This window comes from Hyperoodon ampullatus (genome assembly GCF_949752795.1).
Source record: "Hyperoodon ampullatus genome assembly, chromosome: 3".
NCBI lineage: Eukaryota > Metazoa > Chordata > Mammalia > Artiodactyla > Ziphiidae > Hyperoodon > Hyperoodon ampullatus.
This window is the reverse complement of record NC_136916.1, coordinates 154832412-154851216: the sequence shown is the minus strand read 5'-3', so window position 1 is coordinate 154851216 and position 18805 is coordinate 154832412. Positions and strand designations below refer to the sequence as shown.

General features: G+C 39.2%; 1 protein-coding gene across 1 annotated transcript in view; it reads left to right on the top strand.

The window, feature by feature from the left end:
* The window catches only part of SPTLC2 (serine palmitoyltransferase long chain base subunit 2), a 113944-nt gene that overhangs the window by 47053 nt on the left and 48086 nt on the right, over positions 1–18805 (top strand). The window contains exons 7-9 of the mRNA XM_079699265.1: positions 854–959; positions 2185–2404; positions 4715–4841. Of these exons, the coding sequence (XP_079555391.1) occupies positions 854–959; positions 2185–2404; positions 4715–4841 (453 nt within the window). The remainder of the gene's footprint in view (positions 1–853; positions 960–2184; positions 2405–4714; positions 4842–18805) is intronic.

Here is an 18805-nt window from a genome sequence, read left to right as displayed (position 1 = left end):
TGGGCTGTACACTTTGAAGTTTTTCTCCCATATTTTGCTTCTTAGGAGGTGTATGTATTTGTAGTAGTTCATTCACACTTTCTTGCTCAGCCTTCTTTATGCATTTACTTCTGAATGACTCACTAGGATTAAAGATACAGTTGATTCTATAAATACAAAAAAAGCTAACTGATGTTATGAAGAACCTAGGGGTAAGACAGGAATAAAGACACAGACCTACTAGAGAATGGACTTGAGGATATGGGGAGGGGGAAGGGTAAGCTGTGACAAAGCGAGAGAGTGGCATGGACATATATACACTACCAAATGTAAAACAGATAGCTAGTGGGAAGCAGCTGCCTAGCACAGGGAGATCAGCTCGGTGGTTTGTGACCACCTAGAGGGGTGGAATAGGGAGGGTGGGAGGGAGGGAGACGCAAGAGGGAAGAGATATGGGAACATATGTATATGTATAACTGATTCACTTTGTTATAAAGCAGAAACTAACACATCATTGTAAAGCAATTATACTCCAATAAAGATTAAAAAAAAAAGCTAACTGAATGCCAAGGTATTTCACATGCAACACTGGTCATTTCATAAGCATGCTAACCAACTGAATCAACTGTGCCACACTCATTTAGTCGAGTTTCTGTGGTTTGGAACACTTGTTACATTCTAGATGAGATTTTAATTCAAGCCAGCAGTAGCTTACCCATTTAGCCCTATCTTTTTCTGCCCAGTTCTAATTATGTTAATGTCCTTTGCTATCTGAGACACACTTCCTGAATAAGAAGTGTATATTTGCACTTTAGGAATAAAGTTAGCAATGAGGAAGATACTTTGTGCTGAAATTATTTTTTGTGTGCCATAGATATGCAAAGCCTAGAGAAGTTGTTGAAAGATGCCATTGTTTATGGTCAACCTCGGACACGAAGGCCCTGGAAGAAAATTCTAATCCTTGTGGAGGGAATATATAGGTAATCCTGCTTTATTATTCTTATGTCTGATTTGCCCCATGGAGTCACAGAAGTTTTAAGCTGAAGGAAACACTAATCTAGGCCCCTCTGGAAACTAAGGAGACAGGGTTTCTGACTTGTTAAAATACCTGGCTCTTCTTTATTCTTTCTATCATGCTGTATGACCTCCAGATCTCCTTTCTATTTGGCTCCTTTATTTTTCCACTGTTTGTAGAGGGGGTTTATATATATAGGGGCAAGAATTGGAATATGTTTCCTAATATGTCAGAACAAATTACACACCATTTAATTTTAAGAAATATTTTATTTTGCTTACCTCTTTGCAGCCCTTGCATTTATTCTCTCATCTCCTAATGTTTTTTATTCTTTTCATGTAATTTTAATTACACATGCAATGTGATGCAAAGTCTAATGTTGCCTATAATTACAAACTTTAGAAGAATCTACTGTGACCTCTATCCCTCTGTGGTGAATTAAGATCACTTGTATTCTGGTGTTTGTTTTAAAAGATCCAGTCTCCTTTCCTTTAGATATCTGCCTAGCCATGGCATTGTCTATCTTTGCCAGTTTAAAACCACAGGCGTGCTTCTTTTAAGGCTGGCTAATTTCCTTCACCATGTGCTGCTTTGTAGTTTAGCCTTCAGAGGGTAATCTTATTTTTTCTTGTTCCCAAATCTTGTTGTAAATCTGAATATGGAAAACTAGTGTAATGAACTCGGCACCTTGTTGATGTTCAATAAATATTAATCCTTTCTTTTTCCTTTGGGGGATAAAAAACCATTGCAGTCTATTAATGAACAAAGACTTAATAAGTGCTGGAAGGGAGTAGTGAGTTAATAACAGAACTGCCTTATAAAATATACTGGAAAAGTAAGTTAAGAACTGTTACATGTTTTATGTAGAAGACTAACAATATAGATTGCAACTTGGTTCCAATGGTATTGTTGAGACTGAATGAGAAGATTATGGACCACAAGTGTAATATATATGGGGAAAATTTTTTTATTCTAAAGTTGTCTGGAAGTTCACCTGAGTTAGTATGAACCCAAGGAAATAAAGAATTGTTAAAACTGCTAAAAAAAAAAAAAAAAAAAAAAACACAGGCAGAGTTGTCAGACCATTTAAAAAGGCAGTAAACTTAAAAAATTAATAATAATAAAGTGTCCAACTCCTAATTTTTAAGAGTTAAGTCTCAGTGTGTGTATTTTTTACCTTGTTTTGCCAGCATGGAGGGATCTATTGTTCGCCTTCCTGAAGTGATTGCCCTTAAGAAGAAATACAAGGCATACTTGTATCTAGATGAAGCTCACAGCATTGGGGCTCTGGGCCCTACAGGACGAGGTGTGGTGGATTACTTTGGCCTGGATCCTGAGGATGTGGACATTATGATGGGAACATTCACAAAGAGCTTCGGTGCTTCTGGAGGATACATCGGAGGCAAGAAGGTAAATGGGCCCTGAGAATCAAGCAGTTAAGGTTCATAAAGGTACTGGCTACTAGATTTCAATTTGGTTACTCACATTTATCAGATAGAGTCCCAAACTTGGATGTGGAGATCCTAAATTTGTTTGTGATTTAGGCGTATAATGCCAGCACACTTCACACTTCAGCTGCCTGGTGAGTGACTCTGATAAGCTGATTCTGTTCATTGTTTGTTGTTTTCTTATTCGTTCTAAACTACATCCTGGTCTGAGTACAGAATACCCTCTTGTATGAAAGAACACACAGTGGTGCTGCCTGTTTGCCATGGTCTTCTCTTGGATTTGAGTTGTGCTCACTATGTCAAACGTAGTGGGGATGTCATGGGAACCTGTGAGGGATGGAAGACCAGTTTCTTCCCCTGCCCTTGGATTCAGATGCATCTTGGGTGAGCAGCAAGACAGGAAGAAAAAAGATGACTTTGCTAGCTCTGGTGTACTAACAAGGCATTGTATTTTCCAATTCAAAAATTACATAATGAACTTTGGGGTATTTGAGAATCAATGTAGCATGGTGGAAATGGTTCAACCATGGAGACAGAGCCCTAGGTTTGAGTATTTCCCAAACTTCATGAGACCTTGGGCAAAGTATTTAACCTTTCGATTTCCTTATCAGGAAAACAGAGATAAATGTGCCTGGCTTATAAGATTGTAGTTAGGGTTTAAAAAATAATATATGTCCATGCTATAACGTAGAAATAACCTTGAAAGCCTTATGTTAAATTAGAGAAGTCAGTCTCAAAAGGCTAAAGTATTTTTTTTATATGTTATATCTAGAATAGGCAAATCATAGAGACAGAAATAGATTAGTGGTTGCCAGGGGCTCAGGAGATGGGGGAAGTGGAAAGTGACTGCTAATGGGTATGAGGTTTCTTTTTGAGGTAATGAAAATGTTCTAAAATTAGATAGTGTGAAAGTTGCACAGCTCTGTGAATATACTGAAAGCCACTGAATTATACAGTTTGAAAAAGTGAATACTATGGTATGTGAATTGTATATCAATAAAACTGTTATTTTAAAAAACTCTCCAGTATTAGGAAAAAAAAATGTATGTCAAGTATTTGTACATAGTACATGGTAGGTGCTTAAATGTCCTTAAATAAATGTCCTTAAATTCCTCTCTAAAATTCCTCTTTAAAATTTGATGCTGGGAGTCTTAAAGCATGGCCTTTCTCTTAATAATTCATTGTCTTTTAGAGAAACCCCATTATCAGTGGTTTTAATCAAGTTCAATAGACATTTACTTCAATTTTTAAAAGGACCAGGCTCACTTTTGAGAATTGATTGGTTTTTGGTAAGATTTGTTACTAAACAAAAGGATAGAAAAATAATACTCTGGGAGATCATTGAGGTACAGTGTATTTATTTTTTTTTGGTTTTGTACAATTTTTAGTATCTGCACTGTTTTCTGGCTGCATTTTGTGTCTCCTGTTTTGGTTCTGGAACATAAGCTTCCTTGTGTGCACATTTTATATAAAGACTTAGTGAAGTTAAAAGGTATCAGAGAATAGAGATATACAACTGATTGTTTTGAAATTTTTGTGACTGACGGACAAGTTTTTTTTTTTTATTCAGTGAGATGGCTTTAGTGTCCTCATGAAAGACCCAATGAATTTCTGTTTAACTTTTGCCACATTTATATCATTTTATAAATCTCTGTTTATCTGGAGAGGACATTTAGTGTCTTTAAAATTGATATTAGAGACCTGTCACTTATTCGGGAATGTAAGGATGGGCTTTGCAGGCATGGGGTAAGATGCAAATGGTATTTTCTGTAATACTTAAAAGTAAGTTGTATCTAAACAGCAATCCAAATGCTTTCTTGTTTAATTTAGTATTGCAGAGCTGTTTATAACATTCAATGATATGTTCTCTAAGTTCAGAGGTCTTCTTTAAACCTAGTTCTTCTTCCTTTCATGTTGTGGCATGTTTAAAAAATGAAACAGAGAATTCCCTGGTGGTCCCGTGGTCGGGACTCCTCGCTTTCACTGCTGAGGGCGCAGGTTCAATCCCTGGTCTGGGAACTAAGATCCCACCAGCTGCGCAGCACAGCCAAAAAAACAAAACAAAACAAAGCCTAAGGATGTTGCCATGTGTCTGACCCAGTTGTTGCTGACAGTGTGCTTTGACCGTATTGGTTGATCTCGTGTCTCAGATAGATGTCCCTATTCCAGTGCTATTGAAGGGAGGAGGCTTCTGTCACCTGGGAGGAAGGCAGTGACATTGCCAGTGAATCCACGCACTGCCTCTAATGACTTGCTTCTGTGAACTCCCCAGGAGCTGATCGACTATCTGCGGACGCACTCTCATAGTGCAGTGTATGCCACATCACTGTCACCCCCTGTCGTGGAGCAGATCATCACTTCCATGAAGTGCATCATGGGGCAGGATGGCACCACCCTTGGTAAGTCTTTCTTTTCTTGGAAAATTTCCTGGGCTCAGTAAATATTTAGCAACCAAAAGTACTCTTTTTCTTGAGCTTTTTTCCTAAAAGGAGGAGTCAAGTATACCAATGGGCAGAGCTGGCAGGTATGCGAGGTCTTGGTTTCTAGGGACACTTTTCAGTGTGTTTACACACACCGTGAGAACTAGCCTGGCTCGTTTCCTGTTGAATTTTCTTGTCTACAGATGGTGAGGCTTTAGTCTCACTATCCTACATATTCTCATATCTTAGGTTATAAGTCTTCAGGGTCTTTCTTGAATTGCATAATTTTATGGGAAGATGTAATTCACTGTGTAGCGATGTTTTGTTCCCATAGTATTTAAAAGCTGCTCTTTCCATGAATTAGTGTCCTTGATTTAATGCCTTTTAAAAGAGTTTCTCATTTAACATACAGTATATAATAAAGGTCATCCTGAATCTATTTATTCTGTCTTTGGTGGGATTTGTAGTCCAAACTAGATTCTCTGACTAAAACATACTCAAGTGAACCAACAGTGATGTTCGCTTTCTGATCTTTGGCTTTTATATCACTAGAGGGCAGTGTTGACTACAGAAAAGTTATAATAAGGGGGGAGCAATTGGGTTTTTTTGTTTTGTTTTTTCACTTTGAGAAGAATCTCCATTGTGAGTATGAGACATACATTTGCTTTTTGCTTTTTTAATGCTTCTAAAATCACTTTTGCTCTAGTGAAATATTTCATGTTATCAGCCTTGAGCGCTACTCTTCAGCTGTATAATATTTAGTGGTAAGATTGATCTGGTTTGCATTGAAAAACAAGAAAAAAGTAGTATGTCTCATTTTCATTGATTTAAGCCTGTTTTCTTACATCAGAATTCTCCCTTAATATTTTTTCTGATCTGTGGTACATGCATCCTTGCTGTGTCTTGGAAGTGTTGATCATTTTCAGTTTCATAAATTGATTCCTTGGGGAAGAATATAATTCATTAATGTCGTGAACACCACATGGAGCCTTGTGAGAAGCTCCCTGCTAACAAACCTACAATGTTATCTTCTCTCTCTCATATAAGGTATTACTAGAAATAGTATGCTTTGACCTGAGTATACATATATGCTCATATATGTAAATGTATGTGTATCTATGCTCAGATATGTATATATATGTACATAGCTAGTACTTAACTAGTTATTTGACATAGGTGCATCAGCCTTGTTGATTCAGCACACAGATTTAGGTGACTGAAAAACGAATGGTAACAGCTCTCAAAGTTACCTTAGGTAATTTCTTTGCCCTGTCCTAGAGCATGGATCCATGTGATGCATGACCTCTGGATAAATGACTTATCTGTGCTAAATAATGAAATCCAGGCTCTACTGGCAGACAGAAAATGAAATATGGTAATTAGATATAGACTTTGGGTTAGCACTCATTTTCCAGTTTATCTATTGCCTCTCTAACCACCCCCTAAGCTTAGTGGTGTGAAACAACAGCCATCTTATTATGCTCACAGATTCTGCAGGTCAGGAATTCGGTCAGGGCACAGCAGGGATAGCTTGTCTTTGCTCCACAATGTCTGGGGCTTGAACTTGGAAGACCCAGGCAGCTGGGGAAGACTCTGATGGCTGGGGGCTGGGATCATCTTGGAGGCTTCTTCACTTACACATCACCTGGGCTGGAGTGACTTGAAGGCTGGGCTCAGCTGAGGCTGTTGACCAGAGCACCTTCATGTGTCCTTTCCATGTGGCGTGGGCTCCTCACAGCATGGTGACCAGGTATCCAGATAGGACCCTGCAGAGAGCAAGCATTCCCAAAGAACCTGCTGAAACCCCATGACCTTCTGTGATCTGTTGTTAACAAGCAAGTCACCAAGGCCAGCCCAGATTGCAGGGCATAGGGAATCAGACTCCACCGCAAATGGGAGGCAGGTCAAAGAATTTGTGACCATTTTAAAAACTTGCCACTACCAGCCTTTAAATAATATATTTTAAAGTTAGTCCCTAAAACTTTTAATTAGTGTGACAGACTTCTGCTGGTTATGTTGTTTCTCTCCCAGAATAGAGGATAATAAAAATCTAACCATTTCTCATAAAGCCTGCTACCTGATCCTATTTAAATTTGGCCTGATTTCTTTTAGATTTGAGTGGGTTAAAGCAATGCTTATTTTTATGACATCCTTTTTTTTTTTTTTTGTGGTACGTGGGCCTCTCACTGTTGCAGCCTCTCCCGTTGCGGAGCACAGGCTCCGGACGCACAGGCTCAGCAGCCACGGCTCACTGGCCCAGCCGCTCTGTGGCATGTGGGATCTTCCTGGACCGGGGCACGAACCCGTGTCCCCTGCATTGGCAGGCGGACTCTCAACCACTGCGCCACCAGGGAAGCCCTCATTCTTTTTTCTTTATTCTGTTCCATGGCAGTGAATTCCACCATTCTGTCTTCCAGGTCACTTATCTGTTCTTCTGCCTCAGTTATTCTGCTATTGATTCCTTCTAGTGTAATTTTCATTTCAGTTATTGTATTGTTCATCTCTCTTCGTTTGTCCTTTAATTCTTCTATGTATTTGTTCTTTAATTCTTCTAGGTCTTTGTTAAACATTTCTTGCATCTTCTCGATCTTTGCCTCCATTCTTTTTCCGAGGTCCTGGATCATCTTCACTATCATTATTCTGAATTCTTTTTCTGGAAGGTTGCCTATCTCCACTTCATTTAGTTGTTTTTCTGGGGTTTTATCTTGTTCCTTCATCTGGTACACAGTCCTCTGCCTTTTCATTTTGTCTGTCTTTCTGTGAATGTGGTTTTGGTTCCATGGGCTGCAGAATTTAGTTCTACTTGCTTCTACTGTCTGCCCTCTGGTGGATGAGGCTATCTAAGAGGCTTGTGCAAGTTTCCTGATGGGAGGGACTGGTGGTGGGTAGAGCTGGGTGTTGCTCTGGTGGGCAGAGCTCAGTAAAACTTTAATCCGCTTGTCTGTTGACGGGTGGCTCTGCGTTCCCTCCCTGTTGGTTGTTTGGCTTGAGGCGACCCAGCACTGGAGCCTACCCGGCTCTTTGGTGGGGCTGATGGCAGACTCTAGGAGGGCTCACGCCAAGGAGTACTTCCCAAAACTTCTGCTGCCAGTGCCCTTGTCCCCGTGGTGAGCCACAGCCACCCCCCGCCTCTGCAGGAGACACTCCAACAGTAGCAGGTAGGTCTGGTCCAGTCTATGGGGTCACTGCTCCTTCCCCTGGGTCCTGATGCACACACTACTTGGTGTGTGCCCTCCAAGAGTGGAGTCTCTGTTTCCCCCAGTCCTGTTGATGTGCTGCAGTCAGATCCCTCTAGCCTTCAGAATCTGATTCTCTAGGAATTCCTCCTCCTGTTGCCGGACCCCAGGTTGGGAAGCCTGATGTGGAGCTCAGAACCTTCACTCCAGTGGGTGGACTTCTGTGGTATAAGTGTTTTCCAGTTTGTGAGTTACCAACCCAGCAGTTATAGGATTTGATTTTATTATGATTATGTCCCTCCTTCTGTCTCATTGTGGCTTCTCCTTTGTCTTTGGATGTGGGGTATCTTTTTTGTTGAGTTCTAGTGTCTTCCTGTCAGCGATTGTTCAGCAGTTAGTTGTGATTCCTGTGCTCTCGCAAGAGGGAGTGAGCACATCCTTCTAGTCCGCCATCTTGAACAGCACAGTATTTTTTGGTTTGCTTTTTTCCCTGGGCCAGTTTCACTACCATCTATGGGTTCTAATCTCATTACCACACCCATACCCCTTTGAGATTCAGATTCACTTTTCTGAACATACGGTGTTTGAAAGATGTGTGTGTGTGTGTGTGTGTGTGTGTTTTAAGATCATGAATTTATATATCTTCTCTAAGCTACTCTGTTATTGGAGCTGTTAGCATTTTATATATGATCATAAATTTGAGGCACAATTTCATTTTTGAGACTGATTTAGGAACTTAAGGAGCTCATATATTATGTCTGCAAAAGTATTTCTTTTCTTCTTTCTTGGCCCAATATGGACCCTTGTGGATATGTAGTGCACATCTCTTGTTGCTGTACAACGATCATCTTTCCTATGTCTTTTATTTTTAAATGTATATATTATTTCATTTTTTGAAACTTCCTGCAACTTCTGGAAACAAAGGGACATTGTAGGGAAAAACAGGAGCATTCTAATCTTCCTTGGTGTTCTTGCTTTTCCCTATTGGCTTTAAGGAACTGGGGGCTGGGGAAGAGAACTAAAAATTATGAAAAAAAAGTCACAATAATTTAAAATGTTTGTCCCTAAATTCTGTGAAGTAGACCTGTAGTCATATGGCAGAGTTGATGTTTCTCATCATAATTTTTTTTAATATTTATTTTATTTACTTATTTATTTATATTTTTGGCTGTGTCGGGTCTTAGTTGTGGCATGCAGGATCTTTCACTGCAGCTTGTGGGCTCTTCGTTGCGGCACATGGGCTTCTCTCTAGTTGTGGCACGTGAGCTCCAGAGCACATGGGCTCTGTAGTTTGTGCCGAGCACACTCCCTAGTTGTGGCATGCGGGCATAGTTGCCCCGAGGCATGTGGGATCTTAGTTCCCCAACCAGGGATCGAACCCACATCCCCTGCATTGGAAGGTGGATTCTTTACCACTGGACCACCAGGCAAGTCCCCTCATCATAATGTTTTTAAATAATCTTTTTCTTATCTGTAAAACAATCACAAGCTTACATAAAAGTTGGAAGTACAGCCCCCAAAAAACTTTTCTTCTGAACCAGTTGAGAGTTAGTTGCTGATCTGAAGCCCCATCATCCCAAATGCTTTAGTGTGTACTTCCTACAAAGGCATTTTCCTACAGAACCATAGTACAACCGACCACAGCAAGAAATTTACACTAATATGTTACTTAATTAACTAACATGAACATGTTATTAATTATTTCAGTAACTGATAATGATACATTATTACTGTCTCTTCCTCAGACCAGCATCCTGAGGCTGTGGATGTGGTTTAGAGTCACCTTTTGTACTTAGTTGTCACGTCTCTTTACTCTTCTTCAGTCACAGTTCCTCGGTCTTTCTTTGACTTCCATGATGTTGACACTTTTAAGAATTACAGGCCAGTTATTATACAGAATATCCCTCAATTTGGGTTTATCTAGTGTTTCCTCGTGATTAAGATTCAGCCTACGTATGTTTAACAGGAACAGCACAGAAGTTATGCTGCTTTTTCTCACTGTATCCTCTCTTCATCTTCTCAACTAAATATATAACTGTCTTCAGGTTATGTAGGCCTGAAATTGTAGCCATGTTTCCCCATGTCTAAGTCAAAATCTGTTGATTCTGCCTGTCACTTCTGCTTATTCCCACTGCCATGTGACTATTTCAGGCCCTGACTCCCTGTTCCTTAAACAGCTGCACCACTCATAACTGCCTTTTCCTTGCTCCAAGTCTTTCCTCTACCACTTATTAATCTTCCTAACATACAGCTTCTGTTGTTGTCTGCCTAAAGATGCCGAAATATAGAATAACAGTCTTTAGTAACTCCTAGTTGCCTACAGAATAAAGTTCAATTCTTTACATGATGTTTGAGATCCTCTATAGTTTGATTTTAGCTTAACCATCTTTTCCTGTACCCTCATTTAAACCAATTTGGTGCCTCTGACAGAATGCTCATCCTCCTGTCACCAAAAATCTGTTCATTCTTCACAACAAACCGAAATGCTGTCTTTTATGACACCTTTGTGCTGATTCATTTTTTCCTTCCAAAAGCCATGTTTCACAACTTTATATCTCACATTTATAATTTTGTCTCACAGAGCCAGTGCTTAATGTTTGAACACAATGTTTTCTTCAAAGTGTGTAAGTCAATCAATAGACTTACATGATAGATGTTACAATTGTTGTCCCAGTCCTAAAATACTAAATATATAATGAAATCTCTAAGCCTTTTCATTGCAATTTTTTAAATGTAAATAAGATTCTTTTTAATTTAAAAGATCTTTAATTTTTTAAACAATTTTTAAAGGTTACTTTCCATTTACAGTTATTACTAAATGTTGGCTGTATTGCCTGTGTTGTACCCTACATTCTTGAGCCTATCTTACACCCAATAGTTTGTGCCTCCCACCCCTCACCCCTCTATTGCCCCCCCTTTATTGTAATTTTGACTGTATATCTTAAGTATTTTATGTTACTGAATTTTGATTATTTTCTCTTTAACATGTCGCTAATTGGCTAATAATAGCATAATTCCAATGAGTATATGAAATTTATTATTGCCACATTCAGCATGTCTAATAATTTTTGGTTTTGTCCTGAATGAATTAAGTTTGAGTCCTGTGTACCTTATTAGTATTCATACTTTATTTTTTCTCTTCAGAGTCACTAGATACTGTCTTAAGTTTATAAACAACACATTTTGAAATTACAAAATAGTCTTTAGGGCACTCCCTGGCAGTCCAGTGGTTAGGACTCAGTGCTTTCACTTCTGTGACCTGGGTTCAGTCCCTGGTCGGGGAACTAAGATTCTGTAAGCCACACAGCGCAGCCAAAAAAAAGAAAAAAGAAAGAAATAGTCTTTAAAGTTATAAAGATAACTAGCCACTAGAAGAATTTTAAAATAGTAATATTACAAAAAGTGGTGGTGATTAGTGGAGGAAACATGGAAAGTAGGAGTACAGATGCCTTATCTAAGCACCATCCAGGGTTGACGGAAGAGGCAGCAGAGGTGTAAGTTTATTATTCAGCATTTTGGCACTAGCCACGAAGAGAGCCAGAAACAGAGCCTGGAACTTCTTGCTGGGAGTGGGAATGGAGGTGGCTGGGTGGAGGAGGGAAACTTCTATTTTTTTAAAAAAATAATTTTCTGTACTATTAGAATTTTATTTTACTAGATTGAATATGTTACTTTTATATTTAAAACTTTTTTTGTTTTAGACTCCAGAGTACATTAATAACTTACATGAAAGTAAATCCTGCCTAAGATAAGTTTGAAAGTAAGCCTTAAACATACACACAAATAGTCTGTGGTTGATTATTGATAAATGTTTTCATCTTTTTTGTGGGAAGACTTGTTATTCTTTGGTGATCAGAGTGTAGAGCCTTCAGAAAAGCTGCAGCATACAGGGGCAGTTGAGATCCTTTCCCTACCCTACTTTGTAAGCACTCTTTTCTTCTTTCTCCCAGTCTTTTCCACATTTCTCCTCCAATTCCTATCGTTTTCTAAAAGAAGAGAGGGCCATGTGACTAGAGTGATGGGTAGATACTGAGAACCGTCTTGCCTAGGAACCACCTAAGAGCTGTCTTACCTAAGATAACAGTGGTTAGGAATTGTGTTTGTACCTTGAGTAGACATACTGAGTTAGAACAGGCTGGTGAGTAGAAAAAAAAGGAGACCTAGGAAATTCTGACAAATTACACAAGACATTTGAAATTCTAGATTTTACTGCACACGTCACTAATCCACATCCAATAATAGAAATTTAGCTGTAAGATCTATTTATGAATCAAGGCAAAATGTCTGACCAAAGGAACTAAAATTGCACTTTTCCATTTTCCAGAGTTGTGTTTTGATGTATTTTATTTCTGTCCAAAGGTGTAGTTAATAACAAGCACAGCACCTAGCTTAGTGTCTGAAATCTAGTAGCCTTTTGATAAATTTGGTGAATGAATGAACACACACATGATCAAGAAATATTAGAAAATGGATGGGTTCTTAAAGTACATTGCTTGTTTACTTGAATGTTAAGCCAGAATGGCCAAATTGTGGAACAAACAAACTAGATATGTATATTTTACTAGATAAATTTTAATATGATGACAGAAATAACTTTCTTTGCAGAAAACTGCACTTTTTGTACTTCTTAGTATTGAAGGGAACTGAGAGCTCATTCTGGTGGCTGTTGGCATAGGAGGAAGAAAAAGAATACCTTGGGCAGATCGAGGTTTAATTAAACTTCAGTTTGGCTCATTTGAATTCATTCCTATAATAGACTTGTTAATGAGGTGTTAAATGATCACCTTGAGAGTCCCAGGAACTGTCAAAAGCTAATTAGAACTGAGAAGCTTTTTTAAAAAATTTCTATTCAGATTCTCTGCCCATCCTTTTTTTTAAAGCTTTTTTCTTAAAGCATTCCAGGATCCCCATGCTGAGGGGGCAGAACTGTTAAAGAAAGCAGTCTTGAGACAGGGTGGCGGTGGGAGTGGTCATAAAGAGGATTTCCAGCTTTGGAGAGGGAGTGCTGACATCCGCTTGTTACCTTTGGCAGGCGGGCTTTTCATTTGGTTGAACCTAGGTACCCTTCTTTTCCAATCCCTATGCTTTGTGAGCCTAGGAATATTTGGGTTCCACTTTTTTCTTTATTATTATGTATCTGCTTTTATGTAATTTGTTTATTTCACTATTAGAGATTCATCTAAGTAAAAATCAAGTTTTCTAGAGAACACAGTTTAATTCTTAGCCACAGTACAGTTTAGCAGTATATCTAATGCTGGAGAGTAGATTAGATCCCTCCTTTCTTGTAACTTACTGCCTAGAACACTGTTGAGAAATATTTAATTCTTCATTTATCAAACATTTCTCAAGCACTTGCTCTGTATCCTGTGGTGGATATGCTGTTGAGGGGTACCAAGTTGAACAATAATACATGATCCTTGCCTTTGAAAATGCTTTTAGTCTAGTGGTAGGGATAAGATTCCAGAAAGGACTGGTTTCAGAGCCACAAATAAATTCTTCTTTTGTTCAGCTTCCCCTTTTCTTGGTTTCCCTCCTTCCTTCTCCTCCTCCCTCACCCCCACCCCCAAAAAACCCCCTTAAACTTCCTTAAATCCAGCTAATTATTTGAAGCAAATTCAGATCTTATTGTTTTTATGTTTCTTACTAATTTTTCTATCTAAATGGATTTTTCCTATGGAATATATATCACTTTAGTAAATTACCAGCAATCAAAGGAAAAGATTTTCTTTCTGTAAAGTAGCCTCTTTATTATCTAGCAAAAAGGGCTTTTTAACGAATGGCTAAAACCTTCTGAAATCAGCAAGCAGTATAACCACTTTACAGGTAGAGAAAATTGAGCTCACACAAGATAAGTTTTCTCAATATTTTGTCTTCCAGTAGAATGTGGCTTTCCTGAACTCCATCCACTTCATAATCTATTTTTAATTTTCTGATTTCTTGTCTGCGAATTTTCAAAAAAACAGCTAAATTTAGTTGTGAGTAATCGCCCCTACAAATGAAAGCCTGCCTCTTTCCTCTCCATGGATCAGTAACCCCTTTAACTTCCCTCTCTGCTTCAGAAATCTATCCTGAATACTCAAGAGCTTTTGTAGCACGGTCTGTCCTATTACTTCTTCCACTCCCATTTCTTTCTTCCAAATCCAAGTGCTAATAAAAATTTCTTGCCACAAGAGTGGTCTCTCCTTTTGCGTCTTGTTTCAGAGTTTGTTTTAAGCTGGCTGTTAAGATGCGCACAGGCAGCAGGCTGGAAGCTAACCTTTGAACAAATGTAGACTTGTTCATTTAGTAGAATGTTGTTATTAATGCACAACATAAATAAGGAGTTTGAGGATGTTCCCCTTGGACAGGAAAGGAGCCCCGAAGTCGATGTCCCTCATATTGGAGAAGATATGGTAAGATGATATAAGGGAACTAAACTCTTAATTAAACTACTGTGAATCACATTATTTTTTTTTTAAGATTGAAGTGGGTGAACTACCTTAGTTTTATTTCATAATAAAATTAATTTTAAAGATTTTTTTCCATGATTTGATTTGTTCAGTTACTGCTTGGCTAAGATGAATGACCATTTCTTCTCATCACTTATAATTTGTCAACTTTATAGCCCAGTCTCTGTTTTGTTTGTTGAAGAGGAATAACTTTATCAATCTTTTCTTTTTTAGTATTTATTTTATTTATTTATTTGGTTGTGCCAGGTCTTAGTTGCAGCAGGCGGGCTCCTTAGTTGCAGCATGCGAACTCTTCATTGTGTCCTGCATGTGGGATCTAGTTCCCTGACCAGGGATCGAACCCGGGCTCCAGGCATTGGGAGCACAGAGTCTTAACCATTGTGCCACCAGGGAAGTCCCTTTCTTGATATTAACACAGTTGGAATTGCTTTTTTCCCCCCAAATTATTTTTTTATTTTTCTTTTCTTTTCTTTAATTTTGGCTGCACTGTGCAGCATGTGGGGTCTTAGTTCCCTGACCAGGGATCAAACCTGTGACCCCTGCGGTGGAAGCACAGAGTCTTAACCTCTGGACCGCCAGGGAAGTCCCTCCCCCAGAATTATTTTTGAGGGCTCTATCTTGATCCTAGATTTTCATCAACTTTATTGCAGTTTATTGCCACAGGAATACTTAATATGTATAAATAAGTGACAAGATAGATGGACTCTTCTCAGTTAAGAACAGATACCCTCCTTAAGGCTTTCCTTAAGATTTGAGAGCTTTTGAAGAGCAATTGATTTTTTTTTAATTGTCACCTGTGGTTTAGAAAAAATAAATTATCTAAATACTTGTATCTGCCTGCTATCTGCGTTGACAGTGGAATGAGTTTCAGAAGGATCTCATTAAGGTGTACTCTTTTAAGCCCCCGTTCTCAAACTTTGTCCATGGATCACCTGCGTCAAAGTTACTTTTAGTATGGTGGTTCCTAACCTTGGTCACACACAGGAAAGCTTAAAAATTAGTAATAATGCCAGTGTCACGCCCCTTTGCAGACCCATGACTATGTGGGGGTGAGGCTCCTGCAGGATGTTATTTAAAAGCACCCCAGATGATTCTAATGTGCAGCCAGGGTTGAGCCACCACAGTTACAGAGCTTGTTAAAAATGAGGATTCGAGTGTGTTTCACCAGACCATGAGTCTTGCTGGACAAGGCCTTAGACTATGCATTTTAAAGAAAATTTCAATTAATAATGCAAACTAACTTTTAAGAGATTGGAGGATTCTCTCTCTTTTTTTTTCTTGAGCTCGTTTACATCAATGAGAACCAAAAGCAACTCTACTGATTGGTGGTAGGTAATTGGGGAAAAGAAAGGAAATTGGAAGACAAGATATTTGATCTGTTTCTTTTAAAAGAAAAATAAGGGAAATATTGGCTTGTGGAACAGGAGTTTGGTGGTGATGTTAAGTTGCCAATTTTCATTGTTTTTGGAAATCTAAATGCATTGATGCTTCCTTCTAAAGAGCTGATGATCCTTGCTGAATGAATCAGTGGCATAGGTGAAGTTAGAACAAATTAGGGGAGGGAAAAGAGACAACTAAGGATTCAGAGCCCTATGTTCCGGCCTCTTAAGGATGGTTGGAATTATTTTGTTTTACTTTTTTTTTTAATTCTACTTGTATTTTTTATAGCCTATTAATTCAGATTCTCAAATTTTGTACGTAACCTACAAAAGGCCTTGCTCACTATATACTCTTTTTTTTAAATGTTCAATACTAATCAGTTTTGTGAAATTCTTACTTTCTGCCTTGCCTTCTACCTCTGAAACTAGTTTAATTCCAAGCCTTGCCTTCACCAGTGATTGCTGTATTTGCTAACCCTCTTCATCTGTCCATGGGTGCTTGACCACAGTACACATATTTCCTCATCCCTTCATTTCTGTCTAAAAGTAGCTTGTGATATGTTCCAGTACCAAAGGAGGACAGTAGGACAGTCTTTGGACAAATTAAGCCTTTCTGCCCTAATTGTGAGCTGGCACCCTTTAAAACTCAGTTCCTTAATTTTTCAGAGGCACTTGGCCTCTTTTCTTCCTTTTATTTAGGGCCCTGTTTCTGGCTCTGCGTTAGCAACCATTTTAAAAAATTCTTGATTATACTGAATCAACAACTTAAAGCCTTGGCCCCTGCTGCTTGTTGCACATCTTGTGGCAGTCCTCAGGAAATCCTAGTTTTGGGCACTAAAACTAATTAAAGGATTAAACTACTACTAGGGAGAGGGTGATAAACAAGTGCTTGTGACAGGCATTCACTGTGCAGTGCTTGGTGTTAACGCGCTGCTCTAGTTGCTGAGGAGGGAAATAGCGGTAGTAATACGGGAGAGTAGATTCAAATACTTGTATGCATTCTTGTAGGGACATAAAGAACCAAAGGGCTGCTTTAGAACAGTATCCCTAGGGTAGGGAGGGGCGGGCTGTCTCCTTTGATGTTCATTAACTTAACAATTGCCCAAGCTGAGCACTTTGGTATTTGTTGACAGTCTAGCAAAACAGGGGCTGCGTCTAGAAGATGGTAAACCTAGTTCTCACTCATTTTGCTTCCATGTTCCAAAGCTACTGAACTCTTGCTTCCTGAAAGTCCCTTATAAATATCCCTTTTACAAGACTGTTCACTGGAGCGGAAAGGTACATTTATTTTCCTGTTCCCTGGAACTCTTAAGAGCCTAACGGGATTTTCTAGTGCCATTTAATTGGGACTTAAGTGTTACTAAAGTCAGTCTGCCCTGCCTTTTAGCTAATATTTATTTTACTTTTGTTTTAGGTAACATTTTAATTTTTATTTTATTTATTTAATAAATTTATTTATTTTTATTTTTGGCTGCATTGGGTCTTCGTTACTGCTCACGGGCTTTTTCTAGTTGTGGCTAGCGGGGGCTACTCTTTGTTGCAGTGGGCGGGCTTCTCATTGTGGTGGCTTCTCTTGTTGCGGAGCATGGGCTCCAGGTGTGCGGGCTTCAGTAGTTGTGGCACGTGGGCTCAGTAGTTGTGGCTTGCAGGCTCTAGAGCGCAGGTTCAGTAGTTGTGACGCACGGGCTTAGTTGCTCTGCGGCATGTGGGATCTTCCCGGACCAGGGCTCAAACCCGTATCCCTTGCATTGGCAGGTGGATTCTTTTTTTTTTTTGCGGTACGCAGGCCTCTCACTGTTGTGACCTCTCCCATTGCGGAGCACAGGCTCCGGACGCACAGGCTCAGCGGCCATGGCTCACGGGCCCAGCCGCTCTGCGGCATGTGGGATCTTCCTGGACCGGGGCACGAACCCGTGTCCCCTGCATCGGCAGGCGGACTCTCAACCACTGCGCCACCAGGGAAGCCCCGGCAGGTGGATTCTTAACCACTGCGCCGCCAGGGAAGTCCCAAGGTAACATTTTTAAATAGGATACTTTATTCTTCTTTGTCTGAGGTCATGTGAAAAACATGAATAGACAAATTCAAGTTCAAGCTTAGTGTGCTTTTAAAAATAGCTTCACTGATGTTTTTCTTTACATCCTATGCTCTATTTTCTCTTCCACCACTACTTCCTTCTCTAGTCCCTTTCGGTATTTTAAGATATTTTTAGATATAATGATGTTAATTTTCATCTACATCTCTGCAGGCGTTCATGTAGAAGTTAAAGAACTAAGGATGACCATAAAGGTCAGTTGATTTGTGTGTTTGCTGGCATTCTTTTGTCTCTCTTGCTCCTTTTCAGGAGGCCATGAGTTGCTGCTCTTCATGATGCATCCTGACTGGATACTTGTGACAAGTACATAATTTATTGATCTAGAAAGTGCTGTGATGAGAGTTGAGAGCGTTGTCTGCTGCTTTGCCCCCTCACTTTAGAGCTGTTCAAAGAGAGTGACCATTGATGATTTAGAAAGACGAATGAAGAAGAGACTGATTCTTTAACGAAGAAAACTTTAGGACCTAGTTAAGGATTAATCCCTCTTCTGCCCAGCTCACAAACTACGGTATCATCTAAATGTGAAAAATATATATATCATGAAGTAGAAGTTCCTTCATGGTTTAACCTTGTTAATTATCAATATATTTCTGTTGGCATGAAAATCAACTTCAGTATCTATACATTTGTAAGATTCATAAAATAAGGAAAAATTATCAAAATTTTAACAAGTACCAAATATTTGCTACTACTTGCAGAAGTTAGTCATCATTCTCACCACCTCTGTCATCTTGACTCCAACCTGATATTCCTGTTCTTTTGGTCCAGACCCTCAGATTTTAAAACTAGCTTTAAGTTAAGGAAAGGGCATTTTCCCACAGTTCAGTTCTCTGAAAAACTTCCATC